This window comes from Carcharhinus amblyrhynchos, chromosome 4 (genome assembly GCF_965287045.1).
Source record: "Carcharhinus amblyrhynchos chromosome 4, sCarAmb.v2.hapA, whole genome shotgun sequence".
NCBI lineage: Eukaryota > Metazoa > Chordata > Chondrichthyes > Carcharhiniformes > Carcharhinidae > Carcharhinus > Carcharhinus amblyrhynchos.
The window spans coordinates 49,920,245-49,941,188 of record NC_137327.1 but is presented as its reverse complement, the minus strand read 5'-3'; the positions used below and the strand labels follow the sequence as shown (position 1 = coordinate 49,941,188).

Here is a 20,944-nt window from a genome sequence, read left to right as displayed (position 1 = left end):
TGAGAAAGAAGGGTAGAAGAAACTATGAAGCTGGGCTAGTGCTTAATATAAAAAAGGACAGCAAGAGTTTTTATAAATATATAAAAAGGAAGAGGCTGGCTAGGGTGAACGTTGGACCCTTAGAGGATGAGAGGGGGGACTTAGTGGTAGGGGATGGGTAAATGGCTGAGGTCTTGAATAACTTTTTTGTTTCGGTCTTCACGGAAGAGGACGTGAATAATTTGCCGGGTGTTAGCGATGGAAAGGTGGTAGGACTGGAGGGTCTCAATGACATTATTGTTACTAGAGAGGCAGTGCTCGACAGACTGGAGGGGCTGATTGTGGACAAGTCCCCAGGACCGGATGGAATGCATCCGAGGGTTCTGAAAGAAATGGCGGAGGTGATAGTGGATGCCTTGGTGGTTATTTTCCAAACGTCGCTGGATTCCAGGGAAGTGCCGGAAGATTGGAAAACGGCTAATGTTACGCCGTTGTTTAAGAAGGGTGCCAGGCAAAAGGCAGGGAATTATAGGCCGGTTAGTTTAACATCTGTTGTAGGTAAAATGTTAGAATCCGTCATCAAGGAGGAAATAACGAGGCATCTTGAGGAGAATTGTTTGGTAGAGCAGACGCAGCACGGTTTCGTTAAGGGGAAGTCGTGACTGACAAATTTATTGGAGTTCTATGAGGATGTGTCTAGGGCGGTGGATAGAGGAGAGCCAGTGGATGTGGTCTTTCTTGATTTTCAGAAGGCGTTTGACAAGGTACCTCACAAGAGGTTATTGCAGAAGGTCAGGGGGCATGGAGTTGGGGGTAGGGTGTTAGCGTGGATAGAGGATTGGTTGTCAAATAGGAGGCAGAGAGTGGGGGTTAATGGGTGTTATTCAGATTGGCGGTTGGTGACTAGTGGAGTGCCCCAGGGGTTGGTGCTGGGGCCTCAGCTATTTACCATTTATATAGATGATCTGGAGGAGGGAACCGAGTGTATGGTGTCGAAATTTGCTGATGACACCAAGATTGGTGGAACGGCAAATTGCGCGGAGGGTGTGGAGAGTCTGCAGAAGGATCTAGATAGGCTGGGCGAATGGGCCAGGAAATGGCAAATGGAATTTAATGTTAGCAAGTGGTCCACTTTGGTATGAATAATGGTAGGAAGGACTATTACTTACGTGGCGAAAAACTGCAGCAGGCGACGGTGCAGAGGGACCTTGGGGTCCTTGTGCATGAGTCGCAAAAACCCAGCCTGCAGGTGCAGCAGGTGGTCAAGAAGGCGAATGGGATGCTGTCCTTCATAGCGAGGGGGGTTGAATATAAAAGTAGGGAGGTCTTGCTGCAGCTGTATAGGGCATTGGTGAGGCCGCAGCTGGAGTACTGTGTGCAGTTTTGGTCGCCGTACTTACGCAAGGATATTTTGGCCTTGGAGGGAGTGCACAGGAGGTTTACTAGGCTGATACTGGAGTTGAGGGGGTTGAGCTATGAGGAGAGGCTGAATAAACTAGGCTTGTACTCGTTAGACTTTAGAAGAATGAGGGGAGATCTCATTGAGACGTATAAGATGATGAATGGGATGGATAGGATAGAGGTGGAGAGACTCTTCCCGCTCAGAAAGGACAGTAGGACTAGGGGGCACAGCCTCAAGATAAAGGGGGGGTGGTTTAGAACGGAGTTGAGGAGGAACTTCTTCACTCAAAGGGTGGTGAATCTCTGGAATTCTCTGCCCGTTGAGGTGGTGGAGGCTGCCTCGCTAAATATTTTTAAGACGCGGGTTGATGGGTTTTTGATAGGTGAGGGGATTAAGGGTTATGGGGAGAGGGCGGGAATGTGGAACTGAGCCACGACAGATCAGCCATGATCTTATTGAATGGCGGGGCAGGCTCGACGGGCTAGATGGCCTACTCCTGCTCCTATTTCTTATGTTCTTCTGAAACCCGCTCGAGGTCAATGGAACTATCCATACTCTGTCCCTCACCTGCTCCGATTCCGGGCTGGTAAAATTCTGGCCACTCTAGCTTTAAATCTGATATTGGAGCTGTTGTCTGCCTCTCTGGTTAGGGGAGGGACACATTGACAACTTTAGTTTTTTTAAATGACCTAAAAATAATGGGCCTGATTCTCCAACCTTGCCAGCAACTGTGATTCTCCAGCCCTGTTGCAGTGAACAGACATTTGGCGAAGTGGCAAATTCTCTGTTCTCACTGGCAGCGGGGCATGACCAGCCGGAGAATTCCGGCCAATCTCAGTTTTTATGTAAGTACCACTCCAGTCTTCAAAGGGGAGACACCGATTCAAAACTTATTCTGTTTTTCCCCAAATACTTTCTGTAACTTCCATCCACACTCACCTGTAACTGGTTCAGTGAATGGAAAAGCAGTCACGGTTCTCGACAATGCAGCTCTGCTCGTATCTGCTAAGGGAGAACGTGAGGAACTCTGCTCTCTGACTACTCCTCGGGAACTCATCTCTGTGGTGCAATGTGTCAGTGCTATATATGTACAGAGCCTTTATAAATATTCCTACCCATTTTCTAATCACTGATAATTTCTTCCCAGTGAGGTAGTCTATTTGACCTCTCCAGCTCATCCCTTCATAGAAATGTGCTCCAAACACCACACTGTGTGGACCTCTCTCCAATGAATCCAGTAATAGGTAATTGCTTTACAGCCAAGTACCATTCAATGTTTTGGTCACTCCTCAACTCTTTCTGTGTTGTAAAACTCTATGACTCTCTAACTTGAAGATGTAGGGCGAGATTTTCCGGCCTCTCAGCCACGTGTTTCCTGCCAACGGAAGGTAGCGTATTGTTTGCTAGTGATGGGGTTCTCTGGTCCTGCTGCTATCAAGGGGAATTCCCACTGACATCATTCCATACCAGCGGAAAACCCGGGGCGGAGGTGCACTGCTGGAGTACCCGCTGGAGAATTCGGCCGTAGTGTGACTAATGCATTTTACAGCTTCAGTTTCAATGTTATACTTTGCTTGATTTGGCTATCTAGTTCAGCATTGTTATTCTGCAATATCCTGCAATGACAGGACATGTTCATTATCATCATTCCCAGATTTCCCTTGGTTTCTGCCCACTAAGTTGGTTCAATATATTCAACACCCCTCTTCCTTCCTTCCAATGTGTCCTTGGATTTGCATCCTTGCCAACTGGTAGTGGCTTTAGGGGCTTGGTCAGTGTGTCTGTGTTTGTGGACTAAAGCCAGGATAGTGCTGTAACGGCATTTCCTCCCACATCCAATGACTCAGAATTGTGGCTGTATTCTCCCAATGCCACTCATAGGGATTGGAAGGTTTACATTCTGTGGAGGGGAACTTTTTCAAGAACTGAAATTCCTATCTATGTATACAGAGGTTGCACTCACTTCCCTTATTGCTGGGAGTGGGAGAGAAGACAGAAAGATCTGCTCCTCCGAACATGTTGCAGCTCATATTGTGGGGACATCAAACAGCTACTCTGAGCAAGTATCAGAATGGACAATACTGAGGCTGCTGCAGGCTAATAGCATCTGCTAATCACTAGGCCACAATCTCCTTTCACATGTCAACATGTGGACATATCCCTGTGACACACTGTCAGCTTTAGGGAACAAGTAAACTTGGGCACATTGCAGCCAACAATGCACATTTCATACAGTAGGCATTCTGGGGGAAATCTACACTGAAAATACGTGTAGCAGAGCCCAACAATTTGCATCACTGGCAACGTGTGAATATTTTAATCCCAGCTCTAAGCAACTGAAGCACAGATCATCCTGTGAAGTTCAACCTTCGATCATTTGGGATTGCTTTTTGTATACTGTAATTTTCCACATTGTATCCATTGCTGAACTGGAGTAATCCACCTCAACAACAAGATCACAGCTCAACCCATCCGAAAACACTGTGAAAAATGCAACTTTCTTCTCTTCTGGGAAATCAGGTATTGCAGCATCAAAGGAGGGGTGTCTCGTTGTGTACCCACTCAACCTTCTTTCAGCATTCAGAGAGTCTGACTGGATCTTCTCCTTTGATGGAGGGGCATGTTACATCTCTACATGAACAGAGTTAATCTGAGCAGACGTGCTAATTTTGACATCAGTGAAACAGAGATTTCTAAGAAGGCTTGAAGTGATGAACACAAAATCTCTGGGAATGTACAGAATCCACCTTCGGGCATAACAATTAAGCATGCGGTCAGCAAAGTGCTTGACAGCCTGAGGGGGGGGCACCTTGAGTGTGAAAAGTTGAATACAATCCATAAATGGGTCCAACAGTGGCAAATTAAATTTAATCAGTAAATTAATGGTGTTGCAAAATAAGAAAGGCCAATGGGTGTTCTATATACTCCAATTATTAGATCTGCAGTGTCGATTGAATCAGTGCTAATTGTGAACTCACTCACTCACATTATCAATAAACAAAGTGAATAGAGTGTTGACTTATATTGATGTGGAGATGCTGACATTGGACTTGGGCGGGCACAGTAAGAAGTCTCACAACACCAGGTTAAAGTACAACAGGTTTATTTGGAATCACAAGCTTTTGGAGCACTGCTCCTTCATCAGGAGATTCTAGTGTTGTGTGGCTTCTTACTGTGACTTATATTGTTAATTGAATGGAGTGATAAACAATGCTCTAATCACCTTCATTGCTGTGCCCTGTTTTGGACAGTATAGAGAACCAGGATGCTGATGCTGAGTGTCACAATACTCGGAAAACTCGACACTCTTCCAGCTCTGGCCTCTAATTCATTCGGATTTTTATTGCCCCCATCTGTACCTTGCTGTGCCTCCTACTATCTCAGCCCTAAGCTCTGGAATTCCCTCTCTAAATCTCCCTTAGCTCCTTTAACACACATCTTTGATCAAGCTTTAGGTCACCGATCCGCAGATCGCTTTAGGCTCTTTGGCAACCTTTTTGTGAGTTGCCTCGAGTTATTTTACTACCTCTTAAGATGCTATGTAAATGCAAGCTGTTATTGTAAGGAAATGTCTAAATGGTACAGATAAAGATCAATCTTTAATACCAGAGAATTAGTTATGATAGTTGGACAGGATGGATAGCTCAAAGAATGTGAAAGACTAATTTAGAAATGGCTTCTTACACAAAAATATTTTTAAAATGGGCTCACAATAGGGGAAGGAGGCAAAAGGCTTTGATTAATTTAAGGGCCGGCTGGATAACCTGATGGAATTGCAAGTTTTTTATTATTGCTAAAAATGATTGAGTTATTATGTGGAGATGCCGCTGTTAGACGGGGGTAGGCACAGTAACTGGTGCACTCACCTGATGAAGGAGCGGTGCTCTGAAAGCTCGTGCTACCAAATAAACCTGTTGGACTTTAACCTGGGGTTGTGAGACTACTTCCGATGATTGAGTTAAAGTAGGCTAATGACATCAATTGCCTGAATTTAGCTGTGACCTTGCCTGTACAATGGCAAGACAATGTCACTATACCTGGCCAATCTATCCGCGAACTCTCTTATTCTCCTGGTTTCATCCTCATCCTCCATGTTCATAAACAACAAGCAGTGGAAGTTGCCATCTCCTATGTGGCCAACAATAGGTCCTTGAATTGAACAAAACAAATGGTGAGCTCTTTCATATGGAATCAAAAGATTCTAGAAAACAAGAATTGCATCTAGATATAAACAGCAAAATACTGCAGGTGCTGAAAATCTGAAATAAAAACAGAAAATGCCAGAAAAACTCAGCAGATTCGGCAGTGTCTATGGAGAGAGAAACAGAATTAACATTTTGACTTAGACTGACTCTAATTCTGATGGAGAGTCATCTAGACTCAAAACCTTAACTTTGTTTCCCTCTCCACAGATGCTGCCAGACCTGCTGCATTCTTCCTGCATTTTAAAACATTTGGACAACTGACTACATTCAATCACATCCAGTAAGTTTAGAATAAAAGTTCCTGAAAGCAGCCACAGTTCAAACCATGTTTGTTAGATGGCTAAGCACATTGCTTCCTTTGGATATTCCTTCTAAAACACAGGAACATTTAATCAATTCAGCCACAAGTTCACTCCAGCATTCTATTAGAAGATCAAAATTACCCTTTTTTTGCTCCAAATCTATTAATATTCTTAACTAACAAAAATCTACTCATCTGTACCTTGGAAATTTCAATCATCCCTTTTCAAAGAGAAAATTCCAGGTTCCTAGTGCTCTATTTGTGGAAAACCTGTTCCTGATTCTCCTCCCAAAGAGGCCAGCCATAATTTTAGAATGAAGCCCTCCTGCTCTGGATTCCTAAACTTTCTCTGTACCTACTCCAGCAAATCCTTTCACAGAAACCTACAGTGCAGAAGGTGACCATTAGGGCCATCGAGTCTGCACCAACCACAATCCCAGGCATTTACCTTAGCTAGATGCCTTGATAATTTAGCATGGCCAATCCACCTAACTCACCCATCTTTGGTTTCTGGGAGGAAACTGGAGCACCAGGAGGAAACCCACGCAGACACAGGGAGAACGTGCAAACTCCACAGAGTGAGCCAAGTCAGGAATTGAACCCAGGTCCCTGGTGCTGTGAGGCAGTAGTGCTAACTGCTGTGCCACCGTGCCGCCCTCCCTAACCACTATGTCACTTTCTCATTTTAAAGATCTCAATTTGATCAGCTTTCAATCTTTTATCATTAAAATGATCAAAGTTGCTAAGTGTCTACGTTTTTTATCTCCTGTTTTAATTACAGTGTTGGTCAATGTAAACTTCTTTTTAAAAATAGATCAGATAATACGGTTTCACATATTGTAATGGGCAATTGTGCCTGAACAATCATTTCCCATTGTAATGTTTCTGCTATGCTGCAAACCAGACCCGAGACAGTAATATGGTCTGCACCGCATGTTCCATTGCCATTCTGTGAGTATCTAACATGATGCATGCTAATGTCTGTTAGAACTGAGCAACAAGCTGAGAAACAGCAGGGTATTCCCTTACTCTGCACTGTTGACAGGGATCACCCACAGTGTTTAATCAGTCTATTTAACAGATTATCTCCTGGAATAGTCGCAGACCGACCCAGGAAATAAAACATATGGCAGCCAGTGTGACACTGAGCACCAGCGGTGGCTCACTGTTCTCAGCTCAGGAAAAAAAAGTGTGGCAGCAGATGCTGGAATCACAATGGTTTGGTATCGGTAAATCCTAGCATTAGTGACAGCTAACCTGTAAGGTTTGACCTCATCAAGTCTTCTTTCGTAGCCACGATGATTTCAGGTAGCTTAGAGATTGGGACGCACACATCTGTGGAATAACCCTTTGGAATGAGGGAGATTTTGTCTCTTAGTTTAGCTAGTTTGAAAAGGTGGTTTGAAGTTGGTGAAATGAAGGCCAGAGCCACCTTACCTCACAGTCTGGGCACAGGGCCCTAGCAGCATACCATGCATTGTACCGTGCTTGCCACAGCTTGTTCCGGGTTTCTTGATCTTTTGCCCAAGCAAATTCGGAACCACTGTTTGCCTTCACTATCTGCTCTGTGGGGAACCAAAGACAAGAGTGACAGGGTGGCAATCCATCAGAAATAACAGACTGCGTGAAGACTAGTTTGTCAGCCCTGGTTAACATTATAGACAGTAAGAAGTCTCACAACACCAGACTAAAGTCCAACAGGTTTATTTGGTAGCACAAACTTTTGGAGTGTCGCTCCTTCTTCAGGTGAGTTTGACGAAGGAGCCTTCACCTGAAGAAGGAGCGACACTCTGAAAGCTTGTGCTACCAAATAAACCTGTTGGACTTTAATCTGGTATTGTGAGACTACTTACTGTGTTTACCACAGTTCAACGCCAGCATCTCTACATCATAGCTTTATAGAAGCAGAAGAAAAAGCAAAAATATTAAATACATCCAGACCCCTGCTTGAAATAAAAGGAAAAACACCTGTAAAAATCACATTAATGGGTCTGGAAGCACGTTGTTGTCAGTGGTTTCCAGTATAAATCTGCCTCAGACAGTTTGAACGGTCTGTTCTTTCAGCCCGGAGGGGGTGGTTGTATTGTACAATAAAGCCACTGGCACAATGGATGTGGACACAGGATTAATGCCAAAGCAACATTTCATTTTGCTCAAAAATTGAAAACGCTGGAAAATCTCAGCAGGTCTGACAGCATCTGTGGAGAGACTAGACTCGGTGGGCGGGATTTGCCAGCTGCGCTCGCTCCAAAATGGAAAGTCCTGCGTGAGGTCAATAAACATTTGCATGGTCCAGCTCCCATCTGCTACAATTCCCATGGAAGGTGGGACAGGAATACTAGCATTAACCTAGTGATTATCTTCAGTGATTCATTCTCCAGTTATTTGGTAGGAATGGGTGATGGTGCATGCTTAAAAATCATGACCTCATTTGAACGGCCAGTGTCGCATCTCTGACACTGAAGACAAACAAATGTAACAGAGTTATAGCTTTGGACAAAGCTGCAGCTTTTCTAATGAAAAATAGAGGAAGTCAGAACAAAACATTCCGGGTTTCCTCCATAGCATCTTCAATAAAAGGATTGTCCATGCTTATAATGGCTGACAAAAATTATCTTACAAGATTTAGATCAGAAAGTTGAATGGGCCTATTTAGAGTTTGTAGCATTCCATTGTCATGAAATGTAGAAACTAGGAGCAGAAGTAGGCCACTCAACCCTTCGAGCCTGCTCTGCCATTCAACGTGATCATGGCAGGTCCTTGATCTCAATGCCATATTCCCACCTTCTTCCCATACACCTTTACACCATTAAAACCTAAAAAATTATCTCTTCACACCAAAATGTATAACTTCACATTTAGCCACGTTGTATTGCATCTGCCATGTGTTTGCCACTCAACTCAACTTGTCTAAATCACCCTGAAGCCTCCTTTCATCCTCCATACAACTCTCAACTCCACCCTTCATGTTCTGGTTCTGTGCTCCTCTGCAAGTGAATGGCTTTCCATCGAGCGTGGACGTTAATGGAATCTCAAGAAACCCAGATCACTCTGAAAATATGCACACAAAGAAACCTTAAAGTGGGTGGAAGAGGGGACTCACAATGTTGAAATGGAGGCGTGGGCTCGTTGGGCCGAAGGGCCTGTTTCCCATGCTGTTTTGTTCTTTGACGTTATGTCTGGAAGGTCAACCTAGAATTCAAGGCACTGAATTTGATTGACATCCTGTGGGATACCAGCATCTGGAGGGTGGATATGGCACCTCTTCATCATACAGATTGTAGGAGTTTATAAACCCCTGCTGTTGAGTAGGATTAACAACCCCATTGACTGACATGAAGACGGTTAAGACCATGGAAGCAGAATTCATGTCAATATTTGTCAAAACTCTGAATCAGCCTCTAAGTCCTTTGATTGTTCTCCCATAAGACAGTACAAGTTTACAGACAAAAAGTATGTTTACGCCAAGAAGCCCCAAGCCAGACTAAAGATCATCAGAATTCCTTTTTCTTACAGGCTAATAAATACAGAACCCAGAGGCCCCATGAGTAGAACGGGATTTTGATTGGAGTTGTTTATAGAGATCTGGGATCAAAAAGTGAGATAAATAAACACAGAATTCTGAGAAGCTTGTTCCAGAAAAACAGAGTTGTTAGAATGGGAGACTTTCATTTTCACACAGGCCAGGAGAAGCAAAACAGCTCAAGTCACAAAGGCACAGAATGGAGAGAATTCAGGTCAGTTCTTTGGAATAGGCTGAATTTTACACTGGGAGGCAAGTGGTGAACCCACCTCTGACTGGTCACCTCATCTGTGGCAGCTGTCAGGACACTAACAGGGTGGAGGTGGGGCCTTCCTCACACTATCTGTTACATTCTTATCTTCAGTGTGAACATAACAATCATACAAAAGGCTTAGTGAAACAATAACATGGGTTCTTCATAAATAGATAGTGTTCACTGTTCATCAGCTGGGGCAATATGTTTAAAAATTGACAAGTCATGTTGCAGTCTTATGAAACCTTAGTTAGGCCCCACTTGGAATATAGTGTTCAATTCTGGTCGCCACACTACCAGATGGATATGGAGGCTTTGGAGGGGGTACAGAAAAGATTTACCAGGATGTTGCTTGGCATGGAAGGCATTAGCTATGAGGAGAGGTTGGAGAAACTTGGTTTGTTCTCACTGGAACGATGGTGGTTGAGGGACGACCTGATAGAAGTCTATAAGATTATGAGGGGCATGGACAGAATGGATAGTCAGAAGCTTTTTCCCAGGGTGGAAGAGTCAATTACTAGGAGCCATAAGTTTAAGCTGCGAGGGGCAAGCTTTAAAAGAGATGTACGAGGCAAATTATTTTTACACAGAGCGTGGTGGGTGCCTAGAACTCGCTGCTGGGAGTTAGTGGAAACAGATGCGATAGTGAGTTTTAAGGGGCATCTGGATAAATACATGAATAGGATGGGAACAGAGGGATATAGTCCCCAGTAAGGAAGGGGTTTTAGTTCAGTCAGGCAGCTTGGTCAGTGCAGGCTAGGAGGAGCAAAGGACCTGTTCCCGTGCTGTAATTTTCTTTGTCCTTTGTTTGACTAGGCATTGTACATTTGGTTTCCAACACTGCTGCTTGCAGATTGACTAGAAGTCATGAACTAATACATCACATCTTATCAAAGTCTGTAACTTTTCTTTATTCATAGAATCCTGACAGTGCAGGAGGAGACCATTTGGCCCGAGTTTGCACCAACAATAATCTCACCCAGGCCCTATTTCTGTAAACTCACCATCTACGCTGCTAATCCCCCTGACACTAAGGGGTAATTTAGCATGACCAATCCATCTAACCTGTACATCTTTGGACTGTGGGAGGAAACTGGAGTACCCAGAGGAAACCCATGCAAACATGGGAAAACATGCAAACTCCACACTGACAGTGACCTGAGGCTGGAATTGAACCTGGCACTGTCAGGCAGCAGTGCTAACCACAGTGCAGCCCATATTCATTCTTGGTACGTGAGCCAGGCCAGCGTTTATTGCCCATCTATGATTGCCCTTGAGAAGATAGTGGTGAGCTGCCTCTTGAGCTGCTTTGTCCATGTGATGTAGGTACACTCACGTTGCTGTTAGAGGGGGAGGGTTTTTTAATTAATTAATGTGATGCGGACATGGCTAGCTAATCCAGCATTTATTGGCCAACCCTAGTGGCCCTTGATAAGTTGGTGTTGAGGTGCTTTCTTGAACTGTTGCTGTCTCTGAGGTGTAGGTTCACCCACAGTGCTGTGGGATGGAATTCCGGGATTTTGACCCAGTGACAGTGAAGGAATGGTGATATATTTCCAAGGCAGAATGGATGAGTGGCTTGGAGGGGAATCTCCAGGTAGAGGTGTTTCCAAGCATCTGCTATTCTTGTTATTCTAGATGGTCGTGATCATGGGATTGAAAGATGCTGATCCATCACACTCCTGACTTGTGCCTTGTAGATGGTGGGCAGGCTTTTGGGAATGTGCAGGATTTCTAGCCTCTGACTTGCGCTGGTAGCCACAGCATTTATATGGCTAGTCCAGTTCAATTTCTGGTCAATGGTAACCTCCAGGATGTTGACAGTGGGGCATTCAGTGATGGTAATGCATTGAATGTAAAGGGGCAATTCAATGTGTAATGATTGACAGTAATTTAAGATTCCCTCCTTTAAAGGTACACATCATTGTAGGAGAGGAAGTGTCACCTTCAAGAACTGATGGCCAGAGAGCCAGCAGATCAGTTGATCCACAGTGCCATTAGGAGCAGAGGCCACTGGTGGAACTATATGCATTCCCGAAGAGAAGATACCAATGGAGCAAGACTTAAAAGGAAGGCTGGCAGGCACTGGCAAGGGTGGCAGGGATGAGGGAGTATGATTGTCCAGGCGAAAGCAGAGGGAGAAATAGGGGAAACTCAGGAGGAAGATTGACCTTGGAATCTCTGATGGGCACAAGGTGCCAGAAAAGGAGTCAATCCCCCTCCCCCCACCCCCGCCTGGCTACCAGTCTGCCAGGTTTCACCTAGTGGCAGTGGAAGGAAGCCCTTAAGTGAGAGATCTTGATGCATGCTGGGTAGCATTCCTGTCTCGGAACCAGAAGTTCTGGGCTCAAATCCCATTCCAGGACTTGATGGCCAAGGAAGATGTGTTCATATACAGCTGAATGGATTGAATAGCAACATGCAAATCCTGCCAATGGCAGGTGAGAAGAGTGGGAGAGATACTTGGAAAGAAATTGGAGCCTCTACCATTGCTATCTGAAGCTCCAGGCCAGGACATGTATGTAAAAGCACGCAGCAGCTCAGGACTTCTGAGGGTGGGGCGGTTAGCTCAATTGGCAGGACAGCCAATGTGGATCACACTGGTGCCAACAACATGGGGGTCAATTGCTGTTTCTGCTGGGGTGGATCCAGTACCTGCCTCCTTGCCCTACCAATGGTGGAAGATGTGGCACTGTGGACCTTTGGGTGAACAACTCAAAAAGAAATTTGAAAGATTGGTTATGTGTGTTGGCAATGCTAAATTCTCCCTCAGTGTATCGAACAGGCGCCGGGGTATGGAGACTAGGGCATTTTCACAGTGACTTCATTGCAGTGTAATATAAGCCTACTTATGACACTAATAACTAAACTTTAAATTTTAAAACATTAAAAGAAGGATTGGTCACATAGGAGCCTCATGTGTCCCATGGATGAGCAGGCTGCCTGGCATCTCCCTCAGTGTTGGGAAAATCAGAATGGGGGTGGGTTGGCATGGTGCTATTTCCATTCCCTCCCTCAACACCTGCCACTCCATTCTGTATAATTCCAGCCAATATCATACAATCCCTACTGTGCAGAAGGCCATTTGGCCCACTGGGTCTATACCAACTCTCTGACAGAGCATCCTACCAAGACCCTCTCCTTGTAACCCCACGTATTTTCCCCACACATAATGGGACAGTAAGGGGAAACTTAACATGGTGAATCCACCTAACCTACACATCATTGGACTGTGAGAGGAAACCGGAGAACCACAGGGAGAATGTGCAAACTCCACACAGACAGTCACCTGAGATCAGAATTGAACCTGGGTCCCTGGCACTGTGAAGCAGCAGTGCCACCATGCCAAAATGTTCTTGAACCAATTTAGGTATAGTAATGATAATGAGCCTGGATTTGTCAATAATCTGATGTTAAGGGAACATCTAGCTAAAAGTGGCCTTTATTTGAATGTAATGATATTAGCTTTGATATTAGAGCAGGGTGAATAATGAACCAAGGTTTTATAGTTAGTTAAGGCTTAGTTTGGAGGGATGAAGCGGGGATTGACTGCAACAGACTGGGCAGAAATTTTAACAGATAAAAACATAGGTTAACAATGGGCTGTGTTCAGAATAGTATTGATTAGAATGCAAGACCTATACATAACCCAAGAGGACAAGACTCTATTTGTATAATTAAACAACTGGATGGTATGGAAAGAATTTACACAGAAGTCTTACTCCCACAGACCACGAGAATTATTTAGAAAAACAGGAAAGAGCTACAAAGAAATGGTAAGAGCCACAACAATGAAAAAGCTTGTGAGAGACGGCAAGGGAAATTGTAAAAGTTTTTGCAAATGCATTAAGTGAAAGTGTTTAGCTAAGGTTAATGAGAAGCCCAGGTTGTCACTTTGGGGAGGCGATAGTGCAGTGGTATTGTGACTAGATCAGTAATCCAGAGACCCAGGGCAACGTGCTGTGGACAAGGCTGATGGTGAAATTTGAATTCAGTAGAATTTTGGAATTTAAAAAGTCTAATGATCACCATGAAACCATTGCCAATTGTCATAAAAACCCATCTGGTTCATTAATGTGTGTTTGTTTTAGGAAAGGAAATCTGCTGTTCTTACCTCGTCTGGCTTTCATATGACTTCAGATCCCACAGCAATGTGGTTGTCTGTTAAATGCCCTCAGAAATGGGTAATTAGGGATGGGCAATAAATGCTGGCACAGCCAGTAATGCTTATATCCCATAAATGAATATAAAGAAAAAGAGTGTCAATGGTTGACTGACTGAATCGCTGCTTCACAGCAGAGAATGAGGACACTATATCAAAGGTACAGGAAAATGAGGAGTGAATCAAGGGGCACAGCTATCTTGATTCAGTCTTTTATTAATGGCGATGGAGGAGCTGGTTAAAGGCCCTGAAAGAAGTAAGTCAGGAAATTGTCACTGGGTTAGTCATCACCTTCCTCAGATGTTACTCCATTGATTAAGAAGGGTACAAGAGACAAATAGGAAACTTTAGGTGTATTATTCTAACAAAATGACTAGAATCTTATTTGGGATAGGGTGACTGAATACTTGAACAATTGTGAGCTGATTAATATGGATTTTATAATCATTGGGTCATGTCTAATTAACTGAGTTGAATATTTTCAACAGGTAACTAGCACAGTACATAACAGGATGTCAATGGATGTTATTTACATGGACTTCCAGAAGACATTCAACAAGGCTCCACATTAAGAAACTGTGAACTGAACAGTACTTGGAAGTGGCAGCAACCTGTTAGCTTGGATTGGGATATAGACAGGAAGAAGAAAGAGTGTGATCTCAAATTGGCAGGGTGGATCTAGTGGGTTTCTCCAGGGGTCTGTAGTGGGGCTATGACATTTCACTGCATAAATGGTACAGATGAATGAACAGAGAGCCATATATCAAATGCATTAGCTACTTTACAGGGTTCAACATTCAGTTCAACAATTTCAGATCATAACCTCTTTTTTTCAGACAGCAGCTATTAGTGAGGATTCTGCTATTTCCCACATACACTTTCTCTAGGCCCATCACTTGTTTCTTTCCTTGTCCAATTCTTTTGCCTTGCACCATCATCCCCTTTGTCTCTTAGGGTGGAATTTTCCTATCCGGCCAGCCACGGGAATCTTAGCGGGCAAGGGGCAGACCATGAAAAGGTCTGTTGACCTCAGGCAGGTTCTTCTGGCTTTGGGGCCCTTAATCTCTCTTCTCTTCCAGCCCATCAGAGACCTTCCCTTTAGATCTTCCTGCTCCTGTACTTGTTTAAAATCTGTTACATCTCTAATTTCTTCCAACCCTGACAAAAGATCATTAACCCGAACCGTTAGGGCAAATTTTACTGTCCAACATGGGAATTGGAGCAGGTGAGGGGAGGACCATGGAAATGTCCGTTGACCTCGAGCAGGATTTTTGGTTTCGGGGCAAGCGAGGCTGGGAAATCTCTGTTTCTCTCTCCATACTTCTTTGTTCTTTGTTCACACACACTGACTGACTTGCTGGTTATTCCAGCCTCCGCAGTATTGTGCTTTCACATAGTTGCAGTACATATATAGATGGGAACAGCAGGTCTTAAAAGGCTTTTGATAAAGCAAAAGAGGCAGAACTGTGACAGATGGATTTCAATGTGGATAAGTGTGGTGGAACCCACTTTGCATCTAAGATTGATAGACACAGTATGTTTTTATTAGTGAGAAGCTAAGACCTGTGGATGAACAGTGATTTAGGGATCCAACTGAAGAAATCACTAAAAGCTAATGGACACAGATTTGCCATGCTAATTTGCATCTTAGTGTCAGGGGGATTTGCAAGGTAAATGTGTGGAGTTACAGGGTTAGGGCCTGGCTGGGATTGTTGTCAGTGCAGGTTCAATGGCCTCTTTCTGAACTTACAAGAAATCTATGGTATTTACAAGAAATCATTAAAAAGGTGAATGGCACGTTGGCTGGAATATAAAGAGATGGAAATTCTGATTGAGCTGTGTAGCTCTCTGGTTAGATCCAGGTTGGAGTTACATTGAGACCTTGACACCATACCTCCAGAAGGCCTTGAAAGGGATGCAGATTTACGGGAACTGGACTAAAAATGGTTTCAAATACAAATAAATTGAATATATAAGATTTAATTGAAGTGTTTAAGAAAATGAAATGATTTAATCAGATAAATAGAAACAACTTCCAGATGGAAAAATGCAGACAAGGAGGCATAATCTCAAAATGAGAGCTAGACCTCAAGGCTAGTGTGAGGGAGAACATGCAAAGGCTAATGGAAATTTGGAACTCTCTCTTTCCCTTTTGGATTTGGGACAATTGAAATTTTAAAACAACGATTAAATTTTTGAACAGTAAAGGAATTAAGGGTTATGGTGAGCAGGTGGGTAAGTGGAGCTGAATCCAGGAAAACATCAGCCACGATCTTATTGAATGGTGAGCAGGCTTGAGGGGCCAGATGGGTTAAGCAAAGATATTAAGGGTTACAGAACCAAAGCAGACAGATGAGGTTGAGGTATATGATTAATTGAATGTTAGAACAAGTTGAAGGACTGAATGGACCATTCTTGGTCCTCTCTTCATATGAATTCTAATTTTGTTAGAATAATACACATACGTTTTCCTAATTTGTCTCCTCTACCCTTCTTCATCAACACAGTGACATCTGAGGAAGCACCTTTTGAGAGTTGATGACTAACCCAGTGACAATTTCCTGACTTACTACTTTCAGGGCCTTAAACCAGCTCCTCCATCGCCATTAATAAAAGACTGAATCAAGATAACTGTGCCCCTTGATTCACTCCTCATTTTCCTGTACCTTTGATATAGTGTCCTCATTCTCTGCTGTGAAGCAGCGATTCAGTCAGTCAACCATTGCCAGTCTGAAGTTGAATGTTGAACCCTGTAAAGACGCTAATGCATTTGATATATGGCTCTCTGTTCATTCACCTGTACCATTTATGCAGTGAAATGTTATAGCCCCACTATAGACCCTCGGAGAAACCTGCTAGATCCACCCTGCCAATTTGAGATCACACCCTTTCTCCTTCCTGTCTGTATCTCAATCCAAACTAATAGGTTGCTTCCACTTCCATTTCCTGTTCAGTTAACAGTTTCTTAATGTTCCAATGAATGACAGAATGGTGTTGTGCATAAGCAGACCATTCAACCTAACACACCTTCCCGGATCTTGGGAAGATTCATCTATTTAGGGCCACTCACTTCCCCTTTCCCAATAGCCCTGCAAAGTTTTACCTTCAAGTTTTAATTCCCTTTTGGAAATTATTGTTGAACTTGTTCTACTGCCCTTGAAAACTCCCTGCATTTAGAACATTCTTCTGATCTCATCTCTCGCTCTCTTGCTAGCTTACTCTGTCGAGAGCAGATTCCCTGCCTGTTAACTTCTTCGGAAGCAATCTGAATAAATATTTGGTTAGAAATCAAATTTGAGATTATGGGCACAGCTGTCGACTGAGGTGATTAAATAGGTTGAGGGGCAGGGCACTGGGGTCAGAGTTGGGAGGGGGAGGATATTGTCGCTGGATGAAATCCAGGAGGAGGTTGATAAATATTCCAGAGCCTTGCTTGATTTTTGGACATTAGGGATGATTCATGTTATACTTTCAATCGGGAGATGGGGAATGTGTTTCCATTGCAGCTATCAATTTGAGTGCAGTCAGCCAGGTGCCGTCCTGACTGTACTCTCTTCACACAGCTTTGCTTTACTGGAGATTTGATATTTGCTGATGAGAAATCCCTGCCTTGCTACACACACCAATCGTTAGAAATTGAAATCCGTAGAGCTGGCTACTCTCTATCCTTTGAATCTAAGATAAAGAAGATTTCAAAAGGTGGCCACAAAACCCTCAACAGTCTTCATGCTGCGCTTAATTTTCACATCACAGAGTGTCAGCAAAAAATGATACAAGGTTAACGTCTCCAGGGATCTCATTGCAAAGGGTTCTGGCTCTGAATTTACACTGCACTTTAGCACTGTTGTTAAATGCAACTCACTTCACAGCAGTGTGAAAGTATGCAATGTAAAAATGATGTGGAGATGCCAGCGTTGGACTGGGGTGGGCACAGTAAGAAGTCTCACACCAGGTTAAAGTCCAACGGGTTTATGTGGAATCATGTACTGGTGGCTGGTTTTGAGTCGGTCCACCTCGTGTCCAATGAGGGGCATACACGCGATGGGTCGTACTGGGGCTGCTCTTGGTTGTTCGAGATTGGCCTAGTGCTTCATGTCGTTAGTGTGTGCCTAAACTGGACCAGATACTGGGCAAGACGACAGCTCAGTGACTATCACTGTTTGCTGTGCAGACACATGGATTTGGGCCAGTGTCTGTGGGAGTTTGCGCATTCTCCCCGTGCTTGCGTGGGTTTTCTCCGGGTGCTCCGGTTTCCTCCCACACCCCAAAGATGTGCTGTTAGGCTGATTGCCAGGAATAAGTTGGCCCTAATCAGTTTCCCTCAATCTGGATGGCCATAAAACATTAGACAAGGGTCGTGGGTAGAGGGGCGGACTGGTGGTGTTGAGATGGCGGCGCGGGCTCGTTGGGCCGAAGGGCCTGTTTCCCGGGCTGATTTTGTTCTTTATGTGCTTTCGGAGCACTGCTCCTTCATTGAAATACACAGGGTGGAGATTCTGAGAGATGTGCAGTAGAAAGTAAAACTCTGAACCTTTTCCGATTCCACTCTCCATCCTTATCATTGAAACAGCAGATGCCATCTCTGCATTGTGTAGAAAGGCCATTTATGGTAATTTTCCCTTCATTTTACAACATGGCTTCCTTCAAAGTCATTGAGATTTTTCTGACCTTGTCTGATTTGTCACTGTGACTATAACTGGAGGTAAAGTGACCATGTCAGGGTCAGGGGCTGCAAAAACAAAACCCAACCTCTGCAAATGTAAGGAATTGAGAGAGGGAAGTCTGAGAGAGAGAGAGACTGAGAGCTTACCTGTGGTCTGAATCTGTTCTTCCACCCCTTTCTCAGTACCATGAAATTCCAGGAATAATGTTGAAGTGACAGTATAACTCAGTTTGCTGTATTTGACGCAGGCAGCCATCATCACATCATCCAGGAACTCTGGGGAACAGATGTTTGTACGTTAAAGTAAGTTGCTATAATCTAAGTGTTTGAAGACAGTTACTGTTCTGTATGCCAGACTTAACCACAATGTTCAACACAGCAGCAGTCATTTCCAGTCAAAATCCTATCCAGTGACGCTCATTTGTTTTTCACTGGAATAGTTTTATAGAATCACAGAATGAGTGAATCCTTACAATGCAGAAGGAGGCCAATCAGCCCATCATGTCTACATGGACCACAATCCCACTCAGGCCCTATGCCCATAACCCCATGCATTTACCCTAGCTAGTCCTCCTGACACTAACAGACAATTTAACATGGCCAACTCACCTAACCCATACATCATTGGACTGTGGGAGTAAACCACAGCACCCAGAGGAAACCCGCACAGACAGTGATCCAAGCCAGGAATCAAACCCTGGTGCTGTGAAGCAGCAGTGCTAATCACTGGTCCACCGTGCCACCCATTCTATTATATAGAGTGAAATGATGCTGCTACTTTTTTTATAAAGATAATTTATCACCAAAACAAAAGATGTTGATTTGGTGACTGTGTTGTAAATAATGCCTCGATTAAAAAGTAAATTGGTATCAAAACAAGTTGGTAAAGGAGTCAATGGGAAGATAGAGAGAAACTGGCACTGGAGGTGGTTCCGGGACATGTTTGAAAAGACAAAGCTCAGGATGACTTCTCAGGTTAATGAAGACCCAATATGAAGCAGCTTAGTTACTGGAAATGAAGCTGCTTCAATTGCCTGCTGTCTAAGAGGTGGCACAGTGGTCACACTGCTGCTTCACTGCGTCAGGGACCCGGGTTCAATTCTGGCCTCAGGTCACTTTAAGTTTGGAGTCTGCATTTTCCTCGTGTCTGCGTGGATTTCCTCCGGGTGCTCTGGTTTCCTCCCACTCTCCAAAGGTGTGTGGGTTAGGTTGATTGGCCATAATAAATTGCCCCTTAGTGTCTGGGGATTACAGGGTGAATACATGGGGTTACGGGATAGGGCCTGAGTTGGATGGTTGTCAATGCAGGCTTGATGGGCCAAAAGACCTTTCTGCACTGTAGGGATTCTATGATTCTTATTCAAAGAAACTAAGGTGGTATGTCGACAAGGGGAGAATGGATGGAAAGTTGATATTTAACATTTTGGGCTCAAAAGCTAAAACATTTGGCCCCATCCAACTCAAAATCTAATCTCTTCATCAGGTGGAGCATTCAAATTGCACTTTGTAGACATGCCTGAGATCGTCACTTATCCTGCACCCACATACAGGTCACAGCACACCCGTGTACAAGTCATACCTCACCCATGTACAAGTCATACCTCACCCATGTACAAGTCATACCTCACCCATGTACAAGTCATGCCTCACCCATGTACAAGTCATGCCTCACCCATGCACAAATCAAACCACAGCCACATACAAATCACAACACATCTATGTATAAGTCATCCCTTACCCTGTGTACAAGTCATACCTTATCTATGTACAAATCAAACAGCATTTGTGTACAAATCATGCCTCGCCAGTGTACAAGTGACACTGCACCCACGTATAAACCACACCACACTGTGTAAAGGTCATGCCTCAACTCATACAGACCATGGATGGGTCAAACCATTCCAGGAGCAAAGACAAGGTAACTCATTGTGCCTTTATCCATCCTATCTTTTTTGCAATGTCAATTCGATAGCAATCTCATTCATTCCCTCTCGTTGGTGCTTTAGGTATAACATTACACTTTAAATTGTAAAGCTTACCTATCCTTGCTATGGGGATGCCAAACTGTAATATCTGCACAGTGCAATCCACCGCTGCTTGCACTGTTGGGAAGGAGCAGACTGCAGACACCATGGCTTCTGGGATTCCACAGAGACGCAGCGTAGTCTTGGTGATAATTCCTAGAGTTCCTTCAGAGCCAATGAAGAGATTGGTCAGGTTGTAACCTGCAGACGTTTTCCTGTAGCAGAGAGTATCATGTTGAATCCATGCATCAACTCAATGTCATGTCTCTCCATGCTGGCTAAACAGGTCCACAGATTGAACACCACTCCTGCACTGGGAAAGTCACAGCTTTGAATTCTGTGAGTACTCACCATGAAGACTCACTTGTTTCAGTTACATGAGATTGCTCCACTCTGAGGTCAGTCACTGACTGAACTAAAACGAGGAAACAG

General features: G+C 44.0%; 1 protein-coding gene across 1 annotated transcript in view; it reads right to left on the bottom strand.

Annotated features, from left to right (window-relative positions):
* ldhd (lactate dehydrogenase D) overlaps positions 1-20,944 on the bottom strand; it is a 48,848-nt gene that overhangs the window by 2,516 nt on the left and 25,388 nt on the right. Inside the window, exons 6-10 of the mRNA XM_080187128.1 lie at positions 20,528-20,727; positions 18,636-18,764; positions 7,325-7,452; positions 7,145-7,235; positions 5,419-5,530 (exon numbers count right to left, since the gene is read on the bottom strand). Coding sequence (XP_080043254.1) covers positions 5,419-5,530; positions 7,145-7,235; positions 7,325-7,452; positions 18,636-18,764; positions 20,528-20,727 — 660 coding nt within the window. The remainder of the gene's footprint in view (positions 1-5,418; positions 5,531-7,144; positions 7,236-7,324; positions 7,453-18,635; positions 18,765-20,527; positions 20,728-20,944) is intronic.